The sequence below is a fragment of the Zingiber officinale genome, chromosome 1B (assembly GCF_018446385.1).
Source record: "Zingiber officinale cultivar Zhangliang chromosome 1B, Zo_v1.1, whole genome shotgun sequence".
NCBI classification, from domain to species: Eukaryota; Viridiplantae; Streptophyta; class Magnoliopsida; order Zingiberales; family Zingiberaceae; genus Zingiber; species Zingiber officinale.
Window position 1 is genome coordinate 65,664,507 of NC_055986.1, and position 20,174 is coordinate 65,684,680.

General features: G+C 39.4%; 2 protein-coding genes across 2 annotated transcripts; one reads left to right on the forward strand and one right to left on the reverse strand.

The window, feature by feature from the left end:
- Positions 1-9,517: 9,517 nt before the first annotated feature.
- LOC122038704 (putative RING-H2 finger protein ATL21A) lies at positions 9,518-10,084 on the reverse strand. The gene has a single exon (XM_042598594.1). It carries the CDS (start codon positions 10,082-10,084, stop codon positions 9,518-9,520), a length of 567 nt encoding a protein of 188 aa, XP_042454528.1.
- Positions 10,085-10,086: 2 nt separating this feature from the next.
- On the forward strand, positions 10,087-14,184 carry LOC121970063 (heme oxygenase 1, chloroplastic-like). The gene is made up of 2 exons (XM_042520509.1): positions 10,087-10,494; positions 13,898-14,184. Exons 1-2 carry the CDS (start codon positions 10,089-10,091, stop codon positions 14,167-14,169), a joined length of 678 nt encoding a protein of 225 aa, XP_042376443.1. The 5' UTR covers positions 10,087-10,088; the 3' UTR covers positions 14,170-14,184.
- The last annotated feature ends 5,990 nt before the right edge of the window (positions 14,185-20,174 follow it).

A 20,174-nucleotide genomic window follows, 5' to 3' on the forward strand; every position in this document is an offset into this window, starting at 1 on the left:
CGATTACCAATTACATCTCTATGCAACTCTTGTTTATAGAATCAATATCCGCATTTATATTAAAACTCGAGTTAGCTTTGGCTAATACGCCCGAGAGTTAATATAGATGTGATTTTGACCTATCTTTTCCAACCGTTGGAATAATGCCTATAGTTGACTCGATCCAACCGAGTAACTAGGAATACTCAATCTAATTGAGTTTGTATTCACCCATGCGTTGATAGGCAGGACCAAGATTGTCCCTCCGTACCCTACCAAGATAATATGTATTGCTCTGCTTTGGCAGATTCAACAATACATGTGATCGAGGTAGTGATAGGTATCACGGCACGGTTAGGCATTTAGAGTTAGTTCGATCGAGATCTAATCTAATCGAAAAAGGATGCATCTTGTGCACGACTTAGGTCTAATCTAATCGCAAGGGTGCATCATGTGCACGACTTAGATCTAATCTAATCGTAAGGCACTAATTAATTAACTACTTATTAAATATGCATCACATACACAAGCAATTAATTAATCTATTTGTGATTTAGTCATGTCTCTACTACGATCTTCTCAAGCCAATGAGAGGATCGATTGGTCAACCTAGGGTCAACAGCTTCTCCAAGCTTCTCCCTTTGACCACCTTGTGTTGCTCGTGCCCGCCTCGGAACTCCGTCTCGTGTAGACCCTCCACCGCTCTAATTTGTACATTACAATTTGAAACTCGAGTTATATTCGAGTCTAAATCTAATTTACAACCAGAATAAGAGAAAGGCACGACGCGCAGGCCGTGAAAAAAAAATAAAAATACAGCACACACAATCATATGACGGCACGCAGGCTGTATTATGAATTACAACACAAATCCAATCTTATTGGGTATTTTGGGCCATGACTATCACAAATTAATATATAATTCAAAATTATATATTTTTCATAATTTTTCTGTAATTTTAAAAATAATTTTACAATTTTTATGAGTAAAATTTCCCGGCGGTCTCGTTTAGCGGTTTCGGGCGCAATCGCGGAACGGATCCCCTTGCGGGGCCCAGGGGCAGCGCCCCTACCCGCGATCTAACCATCGCGAGGGTTCCTTTGTGATCCAACAGCGCCTAAACCCACTGTCCCAAAACGATTTGGGTCGAGACATTGCCGTTTCGGAAAAATCTTCCCGGCGGGTTCGTTTTTAGCGATTTCGGGTGCAATCGCGGAGCAAATTCCCTTGCGGGGTTAGGGGAAATGCCCCTACCCACGATCTAACCATCGTGAGTTGCTCCTTTGCGATCTAATGGCACCCGACCCCGCTGTCCCAAACAGATTTGGGGCAAAACGAAGCCGTTTAAAAGAAAACTTTCTGGTAGCCGAAGCCAACAAGTGCCGAGACACTTGTGCTTCGCTTCTACGGAAAAATTACTCATAAAAACTCTAAAAACTCAATTTTTACAGAAAATCACAGAAGGTATATTTTTCATAAAAATACAAACGAACTCGTACAAGTCTTTGAACCTGGCTCTGATACCACTGTTGGGTTCTTCGGGCCGCGAAAACCGCTTTTTCGCGTCGCGGAAACCCCGAGTCACCCAAAGCCATGGATCTCGTGCAAAGATTCGTAAACAAAATTTTTCGAAAAACCTTTTTATTGTACGAGTTTGTAAAAACTTTAGATCTACACTAAAGTTAAGATCATTACCCTTGTAGCGAAGCCCTTCGCGTTCCCGCTCGTCCAAGGTGCCGGATCTCTAGACCGTCAAGTGTACGGTCCTCTAGAAGTATCCACACGAACAATCCTTGATGGAGAAGACCAAACAAAGGTGTGCTAGCACCTTGTCTTGTTCGGCCAAGAGAGGAGGAGAGGGAGAAGAGAGAGCTCTAGAGGAAGAAAATGACTTAATCACACTTGAATGAAAAATGAATATTTTCATTCCCCACTAGAGTGACCGGCCACATCTTGGAGGTGTAACTCCCCACATTAATTCCAATTAATGTGGAGACCATTAAGAGTTGTAACCCCCATGAGGTGGCACTCTAGGATGATGTGGATCAACATTATTGGTCCACATCTTGCCACCTCACTAAATGACATGGCAACAAGTGTAACCTCCTCATTTAATGTGGGCCGACCACATTAAATGCTATGGAGGCTTGTAACCTCCATGAGGTGGCACACATTGATGATGTGGAGCAATCCTATTGGTCCACATCTTGCCAACTCACTAGTGATGTGGCAAAAAGTCAAGTCAAACATGACTTTTTCTCTTCCTCTCAAATCAAGTCAAACTTGATCAAATCTCTCTCATGGTTGATCTAATCCAACCATATGATTCAAGCCAACTTAATATAATGAATCTAATTCATTAAATTAAGTTGATTTAATGAGTCATAATCTAAATTAGACTCATTAAATACATGAATCAACTTGAGTCCAACTCAATTAGCCCAATTTGGATTACTCTTAATCCAATATGATTCATCAAATGAATCTAATCCTCTTGGTTCATCATATGAACCAAATCTTCATCTAATTGTCCTTAGTGTGTGACCCTATAGGTTCTTGTAACGTTGGCAATGCCCTAAACCCATTTAGGAGCATAAGTAATGAGCGGTATCTAGCAACACATCATTACTACCCAAGTTACAAGAATGCCGAGATCCGACATCACCTTGTGACTACCTATTGTGACTCCTCACAAAATATATGACATTGTCCTTCTATCCCAGTCATCTAGATTGATCAATGTGAGGCATAGACCGTGTCATCCTTTAATCAATCTAAATCTTGAACTCCAAGTAGACTCACTCGATCAAATGAGCTCAACATCTAATGTTGACTCATTTGGGCATGGCCATGCAATTAGTGGTCTCACTCTATCAAGAATAGCGATGTCGCTCCCGTCATATGGGAGGGATATATCCCATCTACATTACTAACATCCCTCTGCATAATTCGTTACATACCCAGTAATCGCCTTTATAGTCCACCCAGTTACGGGTGACGTTTGACGAAACCAAAATACATAACTCCTTATGTAGGGATCCATGGTGACTTCAGGTCCAAGGACTAATAGTCATACTAATAGCCATATGAGAAAGTATATGACACTCATATAACGATCCATGATACTTTCTCATGGCAGGTCATTCAGTATACATTCTCCAATGTATACCCATGTGTCAGCTTGATATCTCTATATCCATGACTTGTGAGATCAAGTCATCGAACTGACCTACATGCTAGTCTTATTGCATTAACATTGTCCCTGAATGTTATTACTCGACTAGGAATGATTTAGAGTAGTGTTCCCTATATCATCTCACTATCGATTCAACTAATCGATTGATATAGGTATGAACCTTCTACTCAAGGACGCTATTATACTTAGTCTATTTGGCACTAATACAAATAAGTATAATAACCAAACAAATGCCTTTATTAATATACAAGAATATGATATACATGAGTCCATACAATCATCAAAAATGATTGGCTCTAGGGCTCTAACTAACAGTGTTAACAGCTAATTACCTTTTAAATAAGGTTGCCTGGAAGAAAATAGATAAGAGACCTTATGAGTGTGGAATGGAAGACAACCGTCCTACAAATAATTACAAATGTGGGGGTGTCTTGCCAAAGTGCTGGTGTCTGATCTGAAAAGGATTAAGATAGGACCAAAGACTATTTATTGCATATTTATTGGATATACATAGAACAGAAGTGCTTATTAGTTTGTTGTATATGAATCACAAATACCAGAGATACACAAGAACTCGATAATAGAATCAAGAAATGCTTCGTTCTTCAAGCATGTGTTTCCGTATATGACCCAAGAGGATGCTAGCTCCTCAAAGTGGGCATATGAAACACAAGGTGAATATGATGATGAGGAACCAGTGGAGGTTGAGCTTAGACGGAACAAAAGAGCTCAGGTAGAAAAATCCTATGGATCGGATTTTATCACTTTCATGTTGGAAAGTGAGCACTGAATGTTACTTAGAAGTTGTAGGCTCTCATGATAGATCTCACTGGAGAGAGATAATTGCATTTGAGATGGAGTCTATCTTGCAAAATCACACTTGGGAACTTGTGGATCTTCCTTCGGGAAGTAAACCACTAGGGTGTAAGTGGATTTTTAAGAAGAAAATGAAGTCAGATGACATAATTGATAAGTACAAGGCCAGATTGGTAATTAAAGGATACCGTCAATGAGAATGCCTTGATTACTTTGATACATATTCTCCGGTGTCAAGAATAACTTCTATTCGAGTATTGTTGGCTATTGCAACTCTATGGAAGTTGGAGATACATCAGATGGATGTAAAGACAGCCTTTCTAAACAGGGATTTAGACGAGGAAATCTACATCGAACAACCTGAGCGATTTTCTATGCCAGAACAAAAAAAAATAAGTTTTGTAGATTGGTGAAGTCATTATATGGCTTGAAACAAGCACCAAAGCAATGACATGAGAAATTTGACAATGCCATAAAGGAATGTGGATTTAAGATTAATAATGTGATAAATGTGTCTACATGAAAGCCACAGAGAATGACTACGTCATCTCGTGCCTTTATGTAGATGACATACTTATCATTGGGAGTAATGATAAGATAATTAAATCCACTAAAGATATGTTAAACTCAAGATTTGACATGAAAAACATGGGCCTAGCTAATGTGATTCTAGGAATAAAAATTCTTAGAATGACAAAACTTATTCTTAGTTAGTCCCATTACATGGACAAGATTCTTTAGAAATTCATCAAGGGTGATACTGCGTTGGCACGAATGTCGATAGATACATGTTGGTACAATATCCCTAGGTCAAGGTTGACCTAGTTGACTAATCTTGATTTGACTCAAGCTTGAGTCTTGATATTTGGGTTTCGATATTTGACAATACATAGAGATTGCAGATGCAATCGTTCAATTGGAGAGATTGTTGATACAATTCCCCTTTGGTCAAGGACTGACCAGTTTGATGTGAAGAAGAGTTAAGTAGGTCAAGGTTGACCAGATACTTGACTGGAAAGTCTTAACTAGAAGTTAGGCAAGGGAAAATCTCGGTGAGTGAAGTCAGGTGAAAGACCTAGTGAGTTAAGCTAGACAGTTGGAAAATCCAGGTGAGTGAAGCCAGGTGAAAGACCTAGTGACTGAAGCTTAGCAGTTGGAAAATCCTGATGAGTGAAGCCAGGTGAAAGACCTAGTGAGTGAAGCTAGGCAGGTGAAAGTCTCAGTGAGTGAAGCCGGACAGTGAGAAAATCCTGGTGACTGAAGATAGGTGAAAATCCTAGTGAGTGAAGCTAGGTGAAAGTCCTAGTGAGTGAAGCCAGGCAGATGGAAAGCCCTAGTGAGTGAAGCTAGGCAGAAGGAAAGTCCTAGTGAGTGAAGTTAGGGAGATGGAAAGACCTGGTGAGTAAAACCAGGCGCGTGAAAATGTAGGTGGGTCAAGGTTGACCGTACACTTGGTGTTGGGAAGCCCAAGTAGGTCAAAGGATTGACCGGATACTTGACACGAGGAAATTTAGATGGGCCAAGGTGATCAGACATTTGGTGGAAGTCCAAGTGGGTCATGGACGACCAGACACTTGGCACAAGATGACAAGTCCAAGTGGGTAAAGGTTGACTGGACACTTGACATGAGGAGAAAAGTCCAAGTGGGTCAAAGAATTGATCAGACACTTGGTGAAGAAGTCCCAGCAGGTCAAGGTTGACCGACTGTTAGGCATGAGGAGTTCCAATAGGTCATGGTTGACCGGATGATGGAATTGGGGACCTTAGAATTGAGTTAAGTAAGTCAAAGGGAAGTCAATCGATCAACCAATCGATTGAACTATGGTTCAATCGATCAGCCGATCGATCGAAGGTGTGTTGTGAAGAAGGCTAGCTCAATCAATCGATTGGTAAGTGAAATCATGAGCACAGAATCCTCCCCAATTATCGGCCGATCGATTGGGCTCCCCAATCGATTGATCAATCGATTGGGGCAAGTTTTCTCGTGCAAATGCGAGAGAATAAAAGAAGGTTGAATCGATTAGCCGATCGATTCAACTTCCCCAATCAATCAGTCGATTGATTGGGAGACGACCGCTGCGCAGGATAATGCTGTTGTCGAGCGTCTTCCTCTGCATCTCTTCCTCCCCACTTCTTGCGACGATTTCTCACAGGTTCACACCAGATCTTGAAGCTTCTTGGAGTAAAGTGTTGCTGCACTTCCAAGGTTAAGAGATATTTCCACATAAGGAGAAGCAAGTTAGGGTTTTGTAAATCTGGTAAGATTTGTATTGTATAAGCTTGTTTTTCTTTCTTCTTGTATTGAGAGGTTGTACAAGGCTTCTCCGCCTTTGATAGTTACTGAGAATGAGTGTTTTATTAGTGGATGAGTGAGTGAGGGCCGGATCCTTGGATTAGTTACCTCTTCTTGAGGTGGATACCAAGTAAATCCTAGTGTTAGTGTTGTGAGTGTGCTTTGTGTTTATTTTCGCTGCATATCATCATCATCAAAGCAAGGCAATGAAGCACAACGAGCTATTCATCCCCCTCTAGCTACAAATCGACCCTAACAAGTGGTATCAGAGTGAGGTCACTCTTCACCGGTATCATCGCCGGAAGGTGCAACGAGCTAGAGGGAGAAGAAGTTGAAGCAAATTTCAACAAGTCGAAGACTTCATCAGAAGCTCAACTTCAAATGGAATTCCAAAATGAACTTGGATTTAACACAAGGGTTCCTCCACCATTCATATCAATGAACTTCAATTCTTGGAAATCAAAGATAAAAAATTTTCTTATGATGGAGATAGAGCAATGGTTTGCTCTAATGGAAAGCTTTGAAGCTCCAAAAGATTCAAAGGGCAAAATTATCAAAAGGAACAAGTGGAGCCAAGAGAAAATCCAAAGGTGTGAGGCCAATGATAAAGTGACCAAACTATTGGTCAATCTATTGCCTAGCAACATCTTGAAGCAAGTGGGAGAATTTAAAGATGCCAAGGAGCTTTGGAGCAAATTGGCAAAGATCCATGAGATCCCCTCCACTACACCAAATCAAGAAGGATCCAAAGAGGACGACTCATTGGATCAAGATCAAGAGGAAGAGGACTTCGAAGTTGAGAGATGCTCAACTTTCGAAGAAGAAGTCACAATTAGTAGTCACAAGGTGATGTTGGATCTCAACATTCTTGTAACTTGGGTAGTAATGATGTGTTGCTAGATCCCGCTCATTACTTATGTTTCTAAATGGGTTTAGAAACATTGCCAACATTACAAGAGCCTATAGGGTCACACACAAAGGGCAATTAGATGGAGATTAGGTTCATTTGATAAACCTAGAGGATTAGATTCATGTGATGAACCAAATTGGATTAAGAGTAATCCATATTAAACTAATTGAGTTGGACTCAATTTGATTCATGTGTCAAATGAGTCTAATTTAGATTATGATTCATTGAGTCAATTTAATTCAATGAATAGAGATTCATTAAATCAAAATTGACTTGAATCAAAGGTTGTATTTGTTCAACCATGGGAGATAAGAGGTCAAGTTTGACTTGACTTGAGAGGGAAGATGAAGGGTCAAGTTTGACTTGACCATTTGCCACCTCATTTATGACATGGCATGGGGTTGGCCAATGATGGTGTTCCACATCATAAAAGCTAGCTCAAGTTTGTGCCACCTCATGAGGAAAACCAAGAGCCATGACTCTTGGTCTTCCATGAGTGGTCGGCCACTTAAAGAGGAGAGGAGTTACAAGTGTGTGAATAATTATTTTTTGGTGTGCTCATTCAAGTGATCTTCCTCCTCCTCTCTTCTTCCCTCGCCCTCTTATCCTTGCCGTGACTTCTAAGGGTGCTAGCACACTCTTAATTTGTTCTCTCCATCTCTTGTTCGTGTGGATACTTCTAGAGGTGTGTCCGCTTGAACACACTCGAGATCCGTAGAACCTTGGATGAGCGAGATTTGCGAAGGGCTTCGCTTCAAAGGTATATCCTTTGTCATGTAGATCTAAAGTAGAAAAACTAAGTACATGAAAAATTTTATCTTCGCACGGATCCAATGGCTAAGAACTTCGGGGTTTCTACAACGCAAAAAGTGGTTTTTGCGGCTCGAAAGTTCTAACAATTGTATCAGAGCCACATGCGAAGCATATACTTGTTTTTATTTTAATTTTTATGAAAAATTACAGATATGTAAGTTTCTGTAAGTTTACTATTTTTATGATTTTTATGAGTATTTTTCTCGTAGAGGCAAAGCAACGAGTGCTAGGACACTTGTAGGCTTCGACTACTGAGAAAAATTTTCTGAAACGGCAAGTTCTCGCCCAAATTATTTTGGGACAGCGGCTTAAGGCGCTGTTAGATCGTAGTAGGACACTCGTGATACTCATTTCACAAGAAGGGGCATTGTCTCGCAATCGTGCCCGAAAATCGCTAAACAGGACCGCCGGGAAATTGTAACTCATAAAATTATAAAAATAGTAGTAAAATTACAGAAATTTATGTAAAATACATAATTTAGAATTATATATAATTTTGTGATGGTCATGGCCCAAAAACCCAATTTGATTAGACAAAGTGTGTTGTAATTCATAATATGGCCTGCGTGCCATTTTTGTGTGTTGTATTTGTTATATGCGACCTGCGCGTCGTACCTCTCCTTTTATATTCCTGTTGTAAAATAGTTTTAGACTCGAATGTAACTCAAGTTTCATATTTGTAATGTACAAAAGTAGAGCGGTGGAAGGTCCACTCGAGAAGGAACGACGAGGAGGGTGCGAGCAACACATGGCGGTCAAAGGGAGGAGCTTGAAGAAGCTGTTGACCCTACACTACAAGAAAAATGTCATTCAACAACACTCAAACGACAACGGTTTTATACCAAACCGTTGTCTTTTTGCCTTTTAACAACGGTTTTAACAAAAACTGTTGTCTTTTAGTAATTTTTTTGACCTATGACAACGGTTTTTAAAAACTGTTGTCTATTTATATTTTTTTGGGGATACGACAACGGTTTTTAAAGGGTACGACAATAGTTTTTTTAAAACTGTTGTCTATGTGAGCTTTTTTGGAATTACGACAACGGTTTTTAAAAACCGTTGTCTATTAAATGTTGTTGAATGCGATTGTTTTTTCTTTCGCTACTTTTTCTCCTTCGTCATTTTTCTGTCAGTGTTGTTTACGCCTTGTTTTTTTTCTGTCTCTTTCCCAAAACCCTACTCTTCGCCGCCTCCTCCTCACCACTCTCTTCGCCGCCTCCCTCCTCACCACCCTCTTCACCTCCTACTTCGCCGCCTCCCTCCTCGCCGCCCTCTTCGCTGCCTCCCTCTTCACCGCCTCCCTCCTCACCACCCTCTTCGCTGCCTCCTTCCTCGCCACCCTCTTCGTCACCTCAACTTTCGGCCTCGCCACCTCCTCCTCGCGGCCTCTACTTTCATCTTCACCGCCTCCTTCTCGTCGCCTCAACTTTCAGCCATCTTTGTTGCCTCCTTCTCACCAGTGCCTCCTCCTCGCCACCTCGACTTTCATCCATCTTCGCTGCCTCCCCACTAGTGCCTCCTCACTTCTGCCGCTGGAATCATCGACACAAAATGACATGATGGATAAAGGTACGACAAACTATTTCCTTTATCTGCAACAATGACATAGACAAAAGTATTGTTTTTGTTGCTCAAGCAAGGAACAAGTTGATACAAACTCTGGGCCTCGATTCTTCTCCTACAACTCATGAAACTTGCCCAACAACCATTTTGGTAATGGTCGAAGCCAGAGCTTGAAAGATCGGAGGGTGACAAAGATTGGGAAGGGAGGCCACAGCTTCCGCTCGCAAACTTCAGATCCACCAAGCGGATCGTGCCGCTTTTGTAAGATAGCTGAGTGATCAAGTAGTGTGTGGAGCCAATGGAGATGGTGGCTTTGTCGCCGTCGCAGGTGAGCTCGTACATCTGATCCCCGCACTGAGGCGGATCAGTTGTTCGACGAAATGGGTGGCTAATGTCATGGAACAGACCGCAAGAGAAGGGAGCACAAGCTTCTTGGCACCACTGCTGCTGCTGCTGCCCCGTAGCTATAACAGCAGCCTGGGACAGGAGGAGGAAGAGTAGCGGCAGAAGCATAAGTATGGCCTCCTCCACACTTCCTATCTCCCAATCCCAAGCTTTCTGTGCTCGAGCACGCCTCATCCCTGCCTCCCTTTCTGGTCCGGTTCGTTTCACCCTCCCTCACCGTCACCGGAGAGACGCCTCCTACCGGAAGCCCCTGTGCACCATGGTCATCACGGCGACCACCGCAGAGATGCCGAAGAAGCGGCAGGCCTCCCGGGACCGCTCGTTCGTTGACGAGATGATGACCGTTGCTATGAGGCTGCACACCAAGGATCAGGCGAAGGAAGGCGAGAAGGAGTCTAAATCGCCGCCCGTCGCTAAGTGGGAACCGTCCATCGAGGGCTACCTCTGTTTTCTAGTCGACAGCAAGATCGTTTATGATACCCTCGAAACGATCATCCAGAAGGCCGCCTATCCCTGGTGTAAGTTTTGTTTTCCATCTTTGGTGAAGTCCTTAGTTGTCTCTACTTGTTAACCTTTTTACGTTTAATCGAGGACAGAAAGCACAAACTCTGATAAGCGATTTATTCAATTGGGAAATCAGACAAATTTAGCTTTTGAGATATAATAATTGAACATCATCAGCTAAAGTTTTCGTTGACCGTTCAAAGCTGTTATATTTACTGCTGCATAGATTTTTCTTCAAGTATACAAGTCATCATTTTTATAAATCCTTTGGCTCAACAAGAAAGGTTCAGCTACACTTCTACATAGGATAAAGTTTGTATGTATCTGTTGAATTTTCTTTTATTAATTCAGCCGTATGGACTATCAAAAAAATCCATCCCAATCTAAACCAAATGAAGGCAGTGGGTGACCTCTTGTGGTTGCGTCGCCTGCAAATTATATTATGTTAAAATTTAGTAGTTGATGGATGCTACAAGTAGTTGCAAAATAAGGATAGGAAATTGGAATAAAACAGGGCATTTGTTGCTTTCTAACTGATAGTGTAACACCCCTAGAAAGCCTAGAAGGGTAATGGGAGTACGAATGAAAAGAGGATGTAAATACTCTATGTTAAATATTAAGATGGATTTAGATGATTAAAACTTTATGAAAGAAAAATAAAGTTGAGAATATAATCATCTAAGCATGATTTAAAATGTATGGAATTAATGTGGACAAAAGAAAGAAATAAGAGATAATATGTACATGTATGAAATATTTATGCATAATGCATAATATATATGAATTATTAAGTGTAAAAGAAAATAAAATGTTAGAAGAGAGATTGAACCTTGGATCTCTTGTAGGGAACATGTATAGGATACCAAAGGGGATAGGAGAATTATTGATAAGGAGAGAAAGGATTAAGTAGTTAAGAATAAGAAAGGATTCTTTTTACTTAAAAGAAAAAGGAAGTAAAAAGAAATAAAAATATACATAACCAAGTTTTGAACCTTGGTTCTCTTGTGGATGCATGCATGTATTAACCAAGTGGGATAAGAGAGGATATTGTAAGAGGAGAGATAGAAAATTTTATTAAAGGAGAGAAAAGAGAGAGATTAAGAGAGAACTCACAAGGCATATCTCTAGAATATTCCTATCATAAAGAAGAGGAATAAATGGGGAGGATGAATCAAGTCAAATTTCCTCCCCTCATTTTAGTATAAATAGGCATGGAGGGGTGACTTCAAATTCATCCTCCACTCCTCTCCCTCTCCTCCTCCCTCTTGTGCCGAGACCCCTCTCCCTCTCCTCTTCTTCTTGTTGCCAAGCAACACAAGAGGAAGGAAGCTCCTCTTCCTCCTCACTCCCTCCCTCTTCTTTCTTCCTTGTTGTTGCCGAGCAACACAAGAGGAAGAAGCTTCTTCTTCCTCCCCTCTCCACCAAAAGACCTAGCCACTCCTTTCCCTCCATTGGTGCCGAACCTAGCAAGCAAGAAGAAAGGTCCAAGCAAGTTCTCAATTCTAGGAAACTTAAGCGAAGAAGGTAAGCTTCCCCTCACCTGTGGTACAAGGCTTTTTACATGTTTTTATGATTTTATGAGGATTTTAAAACCTAGAAACAAGTATGAGAAAAATTCGGTTAAGAAGAGCTTTCGAAATCTAGTGATGTTTAACTAGTCTTCACTAAATGATAGATTTTCTATGCCATGGAAAAGGATTCTTCTTCATGTTTTTATACCTATATGATGCTTGATAAGAGGAGCACTTAACCCTAGAATTTCGGCCAAAAATATTTTTAAGAGGCTAGAGAAATTCATTGTTTTACTCAACTAGTACAAGGTTCTTCCTATGAAATGTTAGGGACCATGTAATTAGTTTTCTTGCTTAGAAGATGTTTGAACTAAAAGGAAACCCACCTATATGTTTCGGCCAAGAAGGGGTTTAGGGTTAGGAATACCCTTAAATTTAAATAAACATGCTCATGAGGTAGGATACAAAGATGTTAAAAGATTTGTATGTTTCGGCCAAGTTGTTCATGAACTAAATTTATATGTTTATTTCTTAGTAAATTTTACCATGAAACTCACTTAGGTTTTCATGCTTTAGACTACTTAAAAACCTAGCTAAAGAATGGTAGGTTTCGGCCATGTGAAGGAAATAAAAGAAAAAAAAAGGGAAAGAAAGAAACCTAGGAAATGTTATGCAATGAAATTTATGTAAATGCCATGATATGTGATAGCATATGAAATGCTATACATAATAAGAAGAATGAAATTTATGTAAATGCCATGATATGTGATAGCATATGAAATGCTATACATATATGTAAATGCCATGATATGTGATAGCATATGAAATGCTATACATAATGAGAAGAATGAAATTATGTGAATGCCATGATATGTGATAGCGTATGAAATGCTATACATAATGAGAAGAATGAAAAATGAAATGCATGAAAGATTGTTAGGGATATGATATGATAGTTATGCATGATAAATTACTTTGTATGGTTTGTACCAAGGGTGGGCTCCGTAAACGCCCCGGGGTCGATGGAATAAGACTCGGGCCTCGTCAGTAATGGGCTTCTGATGCCCTAGGTCGATGGAGTAAGACTCGGGCCTAGTATGTATGTATGGTAGGGTTCAAGACTTGCTACCTTGGACCTACGTATGATGTATGTGGTACAAACCGGGATCCCAAATGATGATGATATTAATTTCAAGTACTTACAAGTATAAGTTTTTCAAATTCATGATGCATTGCCTGCATATGTGCTTGAATTAGCTAATGATTTGATATGATGCCATGATGATATGAATACGATACCTTTGTACGTTGTATGCTTATGATATTACGCATGATGTTAATATACGATGATTTTCGGTTTTAGTGAGTAGGAAAGGAACTTACTGAGCCATGAGTGCTCACAGCTTACTTTCCTTGTACCGCAGATAAAAGAACTGGATGAACTAGAGGAGCAACAGGAGGAGCGGATAATGATGTGTGTGGTGGTGGCTCGGCAAAGAACGATTCGGACAGATTAATATGATTAGTTATAGAATCAATATATGCATATTTAATCTGTGATATCATGCTTATTTAAATAAAATGAATGGTTTAAATTTTTTTATTCTTCCGCTGTTATAGTAAAACATGTACGTAAGTAGTAATAAGAACGTAACGCCGCCTTTGGGTTGGGTAAGAAGGGCGGGCGTTACAGATAGTCTGGTTTTGTTAGTTTCTATCAGTAACACGCTTGTGCTTGCATGGTAGCTGCTTTTTGGATCTAATGATGAAATAATAAGATAAACTACTATCTATGATATTTTAAAGAAAATTTGATTTTATTTATAGGAACAGGCAAATTGTGGCAATTTACTAGTGTTATGTATTTGGAACATAGTTCAGTATATACATAACCATTGTATTGTAGATGCTGAGTTCAGGAGTACTAGCTTGGAAAGGTTTGAAAAATTAGCTAAAGATCTAAAATGGTTCAAGGACCAAGGGCATACCATTCCCGAGCCTTCTTCTCCTGGTGTTTCTTATTCCCAGTATCTCGAGGAGCTATCTCAAAAGGATCCTCAAGCTTTCATCTGCCACTTTTACAATATATACTTTGCTCATAGTGCTGGTGGGCGAATGATTGGCAAAAAGGTACTTAATTTTTCTCTAAATGTCATTTTCCAGATTGTGACCTCCTGAAAAATTGCATCTCTTGTGCAAAAGTTGACTTGCCTTGGTCACTCGATGTTACTAATGCTTGTGACCATTACTTTTATATCTAGCTTTCCTTCATACGTTCTTACATATGGTAGTAAGATGTTTGCTCCCTTCGCCACTTCCATTATCACTTGATACTGTGATTTTTTCATATGACTTTTAAGGCACTGAATCTGTCTACTTAGTCTATCCAGAAAAGGTAATATCATAGAATCAGTTTAGCTCTTACAAGCAGCATAATTGTTTCCCTTGGTAAGCATTTCATTCACATTATTACAGTTTTGTCCAGTTTGGAACCAAAATCTCGCAATGAAGAGCATCATGAGAGGAGCATAAAAACTACTTAGAGTTTTAAAATATGTTATTATTGAGGATGTTCAATATTTAAGAAATAGATAGATTCACAGCATGAGCGTTCAAATAGACAGGTTCACAGCAATAGACAACAAAACTTGTTCTTCTCAGGTCAATCTGTTATTTTATCTCCTAGAATCTGTAGAAGGGTAGTATGTCTTGGCTAACAGCATTCATAATTTGCCATGCCTTTTGTATCTGCTGCAAATCATAGTACGTAACACAATCTCATTTAAATAACCCCTTGACTATGGTTGCATACAGCTTATTTGTAGTTGTGTCTGTACTTCACCATCATGCCATCTATGAAATTCATCTACTCTTTTAGATTCATGGCTAGTTACCTAATTGTATAACATTTAGCGTTTTAGACTGAGTAAGTCTCGATTTTCATGAATAGGTTGGGTGGAGCTAATTAGAGTTTTCTAATTAGATTAAGATTAGGTTTTGTTAGGTCTCTAAATCATTTTATGCATTTTTTAACTTACTTTTGGACAGCGAGTTAGTTCTTTTGATGGAATTATACATCTATGATGCTTAATTTGAGATTGTAGTATACTTTTTGACCAAAGAAGTCTAGATCAATGATAGATTGTTCTTCAATCTACTACTCTTTTTAGCATCTTTATCCTGCTATAATGTTATTCTTTAAGATTATGTTGCATTGATTTTTGTTACTCTTTCTGGATTCATTTTTATTTAAGGCATTCTTTCCTTTAATGGTCCCTTTTAGAATTTAATGTATGACTTACTCCTTAGCATCATATGAAGTGTGTGGGAACGTTTGCATTAGATTGTACCTTTTAGAATTAATGCTGCTTGATCATTGGGAAAAATAATGTTTGCATGATTTATAATAGAAGCTTTGTATGCAGTGACATAGAATGAAAATTCTGCTTAATAAGAAATTTAAGAGCCACCATATTGTTTCAAGAGGTTACCATTTATGTTACGTAGATAACGCTTTTTGCGCTTCTATTAGATGACTATATCAAATGGTTTTTATGGTTATGTACCATTTATGCAGTACAATTAGAATCACACGTACAGTTTAGTTGCTAATTTGTAATATATATCTTTATTCGAATAGGTGTCTTCAAGAGTATTGGGAAGAATGCCGACAAGCTAAAAAGATGAAGAGACTTTAACAAATTAAGGAGCACTAGGAGCTGCAATCCCTCCTCTTCACCGACATCTAAGTAGAAAATCTTGTGTTATATTGTTCTACGTACCTTTGTTTTAATAGTGTTATCATTTTGTTGATTGCTTATGAAATTTTGTTGGTTGCTTATGAAATTTCTTCATAATGTTTAGATATTATTTTTGAATGTTAGAAAATTGTATATTAAATTTTATTTTAAAATTTAGTATTTTGAATGATTTATAATATTGGAAAATTGTGTATTAATTTTTTTTATTTTTTTTTCTAAAAAAGATAACGGTTTTTCACCGTTGTCGTAGATAGTTTAAAACTATTGTTGAAGACCCTGTTATTAAAGGTAGACACTCAAAGACAACGGTGAAAAACTGTTGTCTTTGAAGGAAAAGACAATGGTTTTTCACCGTTGTAAAACTGTTGTCTTTGCCTTCAAAGACAACAGTTAAAAGCTGTTGTCTTTGGGTACCCCTTTTAACAACACGACCTTTAACAACAGTTCAAAATGGGCTACGACAACGGTGAAAAACCGTTGTTGTTAGGCTTTTTTCTTGTAGTGCTAGGTTGAACGTCGGATCTTCTCATTGGCTTGAGAAGATCGTAGTTGGGCCATGACCTAATCAAAATTTAATTATTCATTGCTTGTGTGTATGTGATGCATGCTAGTGTAGGATAATTAGTGCCTTGATGCGTATATGATACACATTAACGATTAGATTAGATCTTAATCAAATCAACTCGAAATGCCTACCAAGTTCTGATACCCATCACTACCTCGATCATTTGTTGTTGTTGAATCTGCCAAAGCATAGCAACGCATATTATCTTGGTAGGGTGCGGAGGGACAATCTTGGTCCCGCCTATCAAAGCTTGGGTGAGTACAAACTTAATTAGATTGAGTATAACTAGTTAACTCAATTGGATTGGGCATTACTATAGGCATTTTTCAATGGTTGGAAGATAGGACAAAATCACATTTATATTAAATTTTTTGGTGATTTAGCCAAAGCTAACTCAAGTTTTAATATAAGTGAGGATCTTGATCCTATAAACAAGAGTTGCATAGAGATATAATTGGTAATTAGTTGCCTACCGATCATACTAAGTCTTGAGTGATTTAACCAAAGCTAACTCAAGGCGTAGTATGATGTGGATCTTGTCCTACAAGAATTATAGCTAGTTGGAAGAATCTAGTAAGTGTGGTTTGACCACATCCATGACTTGATTCTACAAAAGGTTCTATAATTCAGTGGGAGCATCATTTAATTAAAGACCTAATTAAATGCTATTTGGAATATAATATTTATTTTCTGCATTATTTCTGTTGTAGATTGCCATGTCGACAAACACGAACACCTTCTCACTGCGTTTTGTCCTTGATAAGGATAAGCTCAATGGAGCTAATTTCGTGGACTAGTATAGGAATCTGAGAATTGTTCTCACTCAAGAGAGAAAACTGTACGTCCTGGAGCAGCCCATTCCGGAGGCACCACCTGCCACTGCCACGCGAGCTGACCGAGATGCTTACAAGAAGCATCAAGATGACGCATTAGATGTGTCATGCCTCATGCTCGCAACCATGAACTCTGAGTTTCAGAAGCAACATGAGTTGATGTCAGCTTATGATATGGTTGAACATCTTCGTCAACTATATCAAGGACAAGCAAGGTACGAGAGATTCGAGATCTCCAAGGCACTATTTCAGTGCAAGATGCAAGATGGGATTCCCGTAGGACCATATGTGCTCAAGATGATTCAGTGCAAGATACAGAGGTTGGGATTCCCACTTGCCCAAGAGCTGGCCACAGACTTGATCTTGCAATCCTTGCCAGAGAGCTAGAGTCAATTTGTAATGAATTACAACATGAATGAAATTGACAAGCCACTGCCCGAGCTGCTTAGCATGTTGAGAACTGCTGAGCTCAACCTTAAGAAGGTTAATCCCAATTCCATTTTGATGGTGCAAAAGCATAAAGGCAAGGGCAAGCCTAAAGGTAAGGGAAAGTCCCAAGCCAAGGGCAAAGGCAAGACACTGAAACCTAAAGGAGGGGTTGCCAAGGATGCTACCTGCTTCCACTGCGGTCAGACCGGACACTAGAAGAGGAACTGCAAAGTATATCTGGAAGATCTCAAGAAGAAAAGAAGTGAGACTTCTACTTCAGGTATATATGTTATAGAAGTCAATTTATCTATTTTTGCATCGTGGGTATTGGATACCGGATGTGCTTCTCACATTTGTACTAATGTGCAGACGCTGAGAAATAGCAGGGCATTGACAAAGGGCGAGGTGGACCTACGAGTAGGCAATGAAGCACTGATTGTTGCTGTTGCTGTAGGAACTTACTATCTATCTCTGCCCTCTGGGCTTGTACTAGAATTAGATGAATGTTGTTATGTGCCTGCTCTTACCAAGAACATCATTTCAGTTTCTTGTTTAGACAAGAAAGGTTTTTCATTTATAGTAAAGAACAAATGTTGTTCCGTCTATTTAAACGATATGTTCTATTGTAGTGCACCTCTGATGAACGGACTCTACATTCTAGACTTAGAGAACCCCATCTATAACATAAATACCAAAAGGTTAAAGTTAAATGAAATGAACCAAACCTATCTTTGGCATTGTCGCTTAGGTCATATAAATGACAAACACTTATCCCAGCTCCATAAAGATGATTTGCTGGACTCATTTTATTTTGAATCATATGAGACATGCGAGTCATGCCTACTGGGCAAGATGACCAAGGCTCCCTTTAGTGGACATAGGGAGAGAGCGACTGACTTGCTAGGACTTATACATAGTGATGTATGTAGCCCTTTCAATGTCGCTGCCAGAGGTGGTTATAGGTACTTCATTACATTTACTGATGACTTCAGTAGATATGGTTATGTGCATTTGATGACACATAAGTCTGAATCCTTTGAAAAGTTCAAAGCATTCAAGAATGAAGTACAAAATCGGCTTGGCAAAAGTATTAAGATACTTCGATCAGATCGAGGTTGTGAATACCTTAGCCATGAGTTTCGTGACTATCTAGCTGAGTGTGGGATTCTATCCCAGCTCACTCCTCCTGGAACACCACAGTGGAATGGTGTTATCTGAAAGGAGAAATCCTACCCTATTAGATATGGTGCGATCTATGATTAGTCACACAGATCTTCCTATATCTCTTTGGGGCTATGCTCTAGACACAACAGCCTTCATACTTAACCGTGTTTCATCCAAGGCTGTGATAAAGACACCATATAGGATATGGACTGGGAGAGATGCCCAGGTGTCTTTTATGAGGATTTGGGGTTATGAGGCTTACGTTCGACGTCAAGTCTCGGACAAACTGGGACCCAAATCTGATAAGTGCTATTTTATAGGATATCCCAAGGAAACGAAGGGATATTACTTCTACATTCCCAGTCAACACAAAGTAGTTGTGGCTAAGATTGGGGTATTTCTAGAAAGGGATTTTGTTTCTAGAAAAACTAGTAGGAGTACATTCAATCTTAAAGAAGTTTAGGATATGGACCATGACACTGAAGCCTTGATGGAAGTTGAACTGGAACCACAAAGTGTTGTGAATGATGAGATTGTTCCACAAGGAGTTGAGGAACAACATGTTGGGTTTTTTGGGCTGCGAAAACCGCTTTTTCGCGTCGCGGAAATCCCGAAACCCCGCCACCGGATCCGTGCGAAGAATAAAACTTTCGAAAAACTACGAGTACGAGTTTACAAACCTATAGATCTACACTAGAACTATATGTTATAGAGTTTTACCCTCGTTGCGTGCCCTTCGCGAGTCCCGTTTGTCCAAGGAGATGCCAGATCTCAAGTTGTCAAGATAGACAACTCTCTATGCATATCCACACGAACTAATTATGTGGAGAAGAGAACCGTAGAGTGTGCTAGCACTCCAAGAAGGTCTCGGCAAGATGAGGAGAGGGAGAGCAAGAAGAGAGAGCAAGGAAGAAGATGATGTAAATGAGCCTTCAATGAAAAATGAATTTCTCATTCACAACAAAAGTGGTCGGCCACCTCAAGAAGTGTAACGCCCCTTTTTGCATTAAGTGGCCATTAAAGAGGGAATTTGTAACCTCCATGAGGTTTCACACACATATGCCAACTATGATGATGTGGCACATCATCATTGGCCACTTAATGCCAAGTCACAAATGATGTGGCATAAAGTCAAGTCAAACTTGACTCTTCCTCTTCCTCTCAAGTCAAGTCAAACTTGACTTAATCTCTCTCATGGTTGATCTAATCCAACCATTTAATTCAAGCCAATTTAATATAATGAATCTAATTCATTTAATTAAATTGATTCAATGAGTCATAATCTAAATTAGACTCATTGAACACATGAATCAACTTGAGTCTAACTCAATTAGCCCAATTAGGATTACTCTGTAATACCCACGAACTTCTCAAGCTAAGTATGTGAAGATTTTCTCTTAAGAATAAAAGAAGATAAGATGGAAAATATAT

Excerpts from the sequence above, each read along its gene's own strand:
- LOC121970063 (XM_042520509.1), top strand. The coding sequence starts at position 10,089 with ATGGCCTCCTCCACACTTCCTATCTCCCAATCCCAAGCTTTCTGTGCT. Across the intron at positions 10,495-13,897 it reads GAAGGCCGCCTATCCCTGGT|ATGCTGAGTTCAGGAGTACT; the intron begins GTAAGTTTTGTT and ends ATTGTATTGTAG.
- LOC122038704 (XM_042598594.1), bottom strand. The coding sequence starts at position 10,084 with ATGCTTCTGCCGCTACTCTTCCTCCTCCTGTCCCAGGCTGCTGTTATA.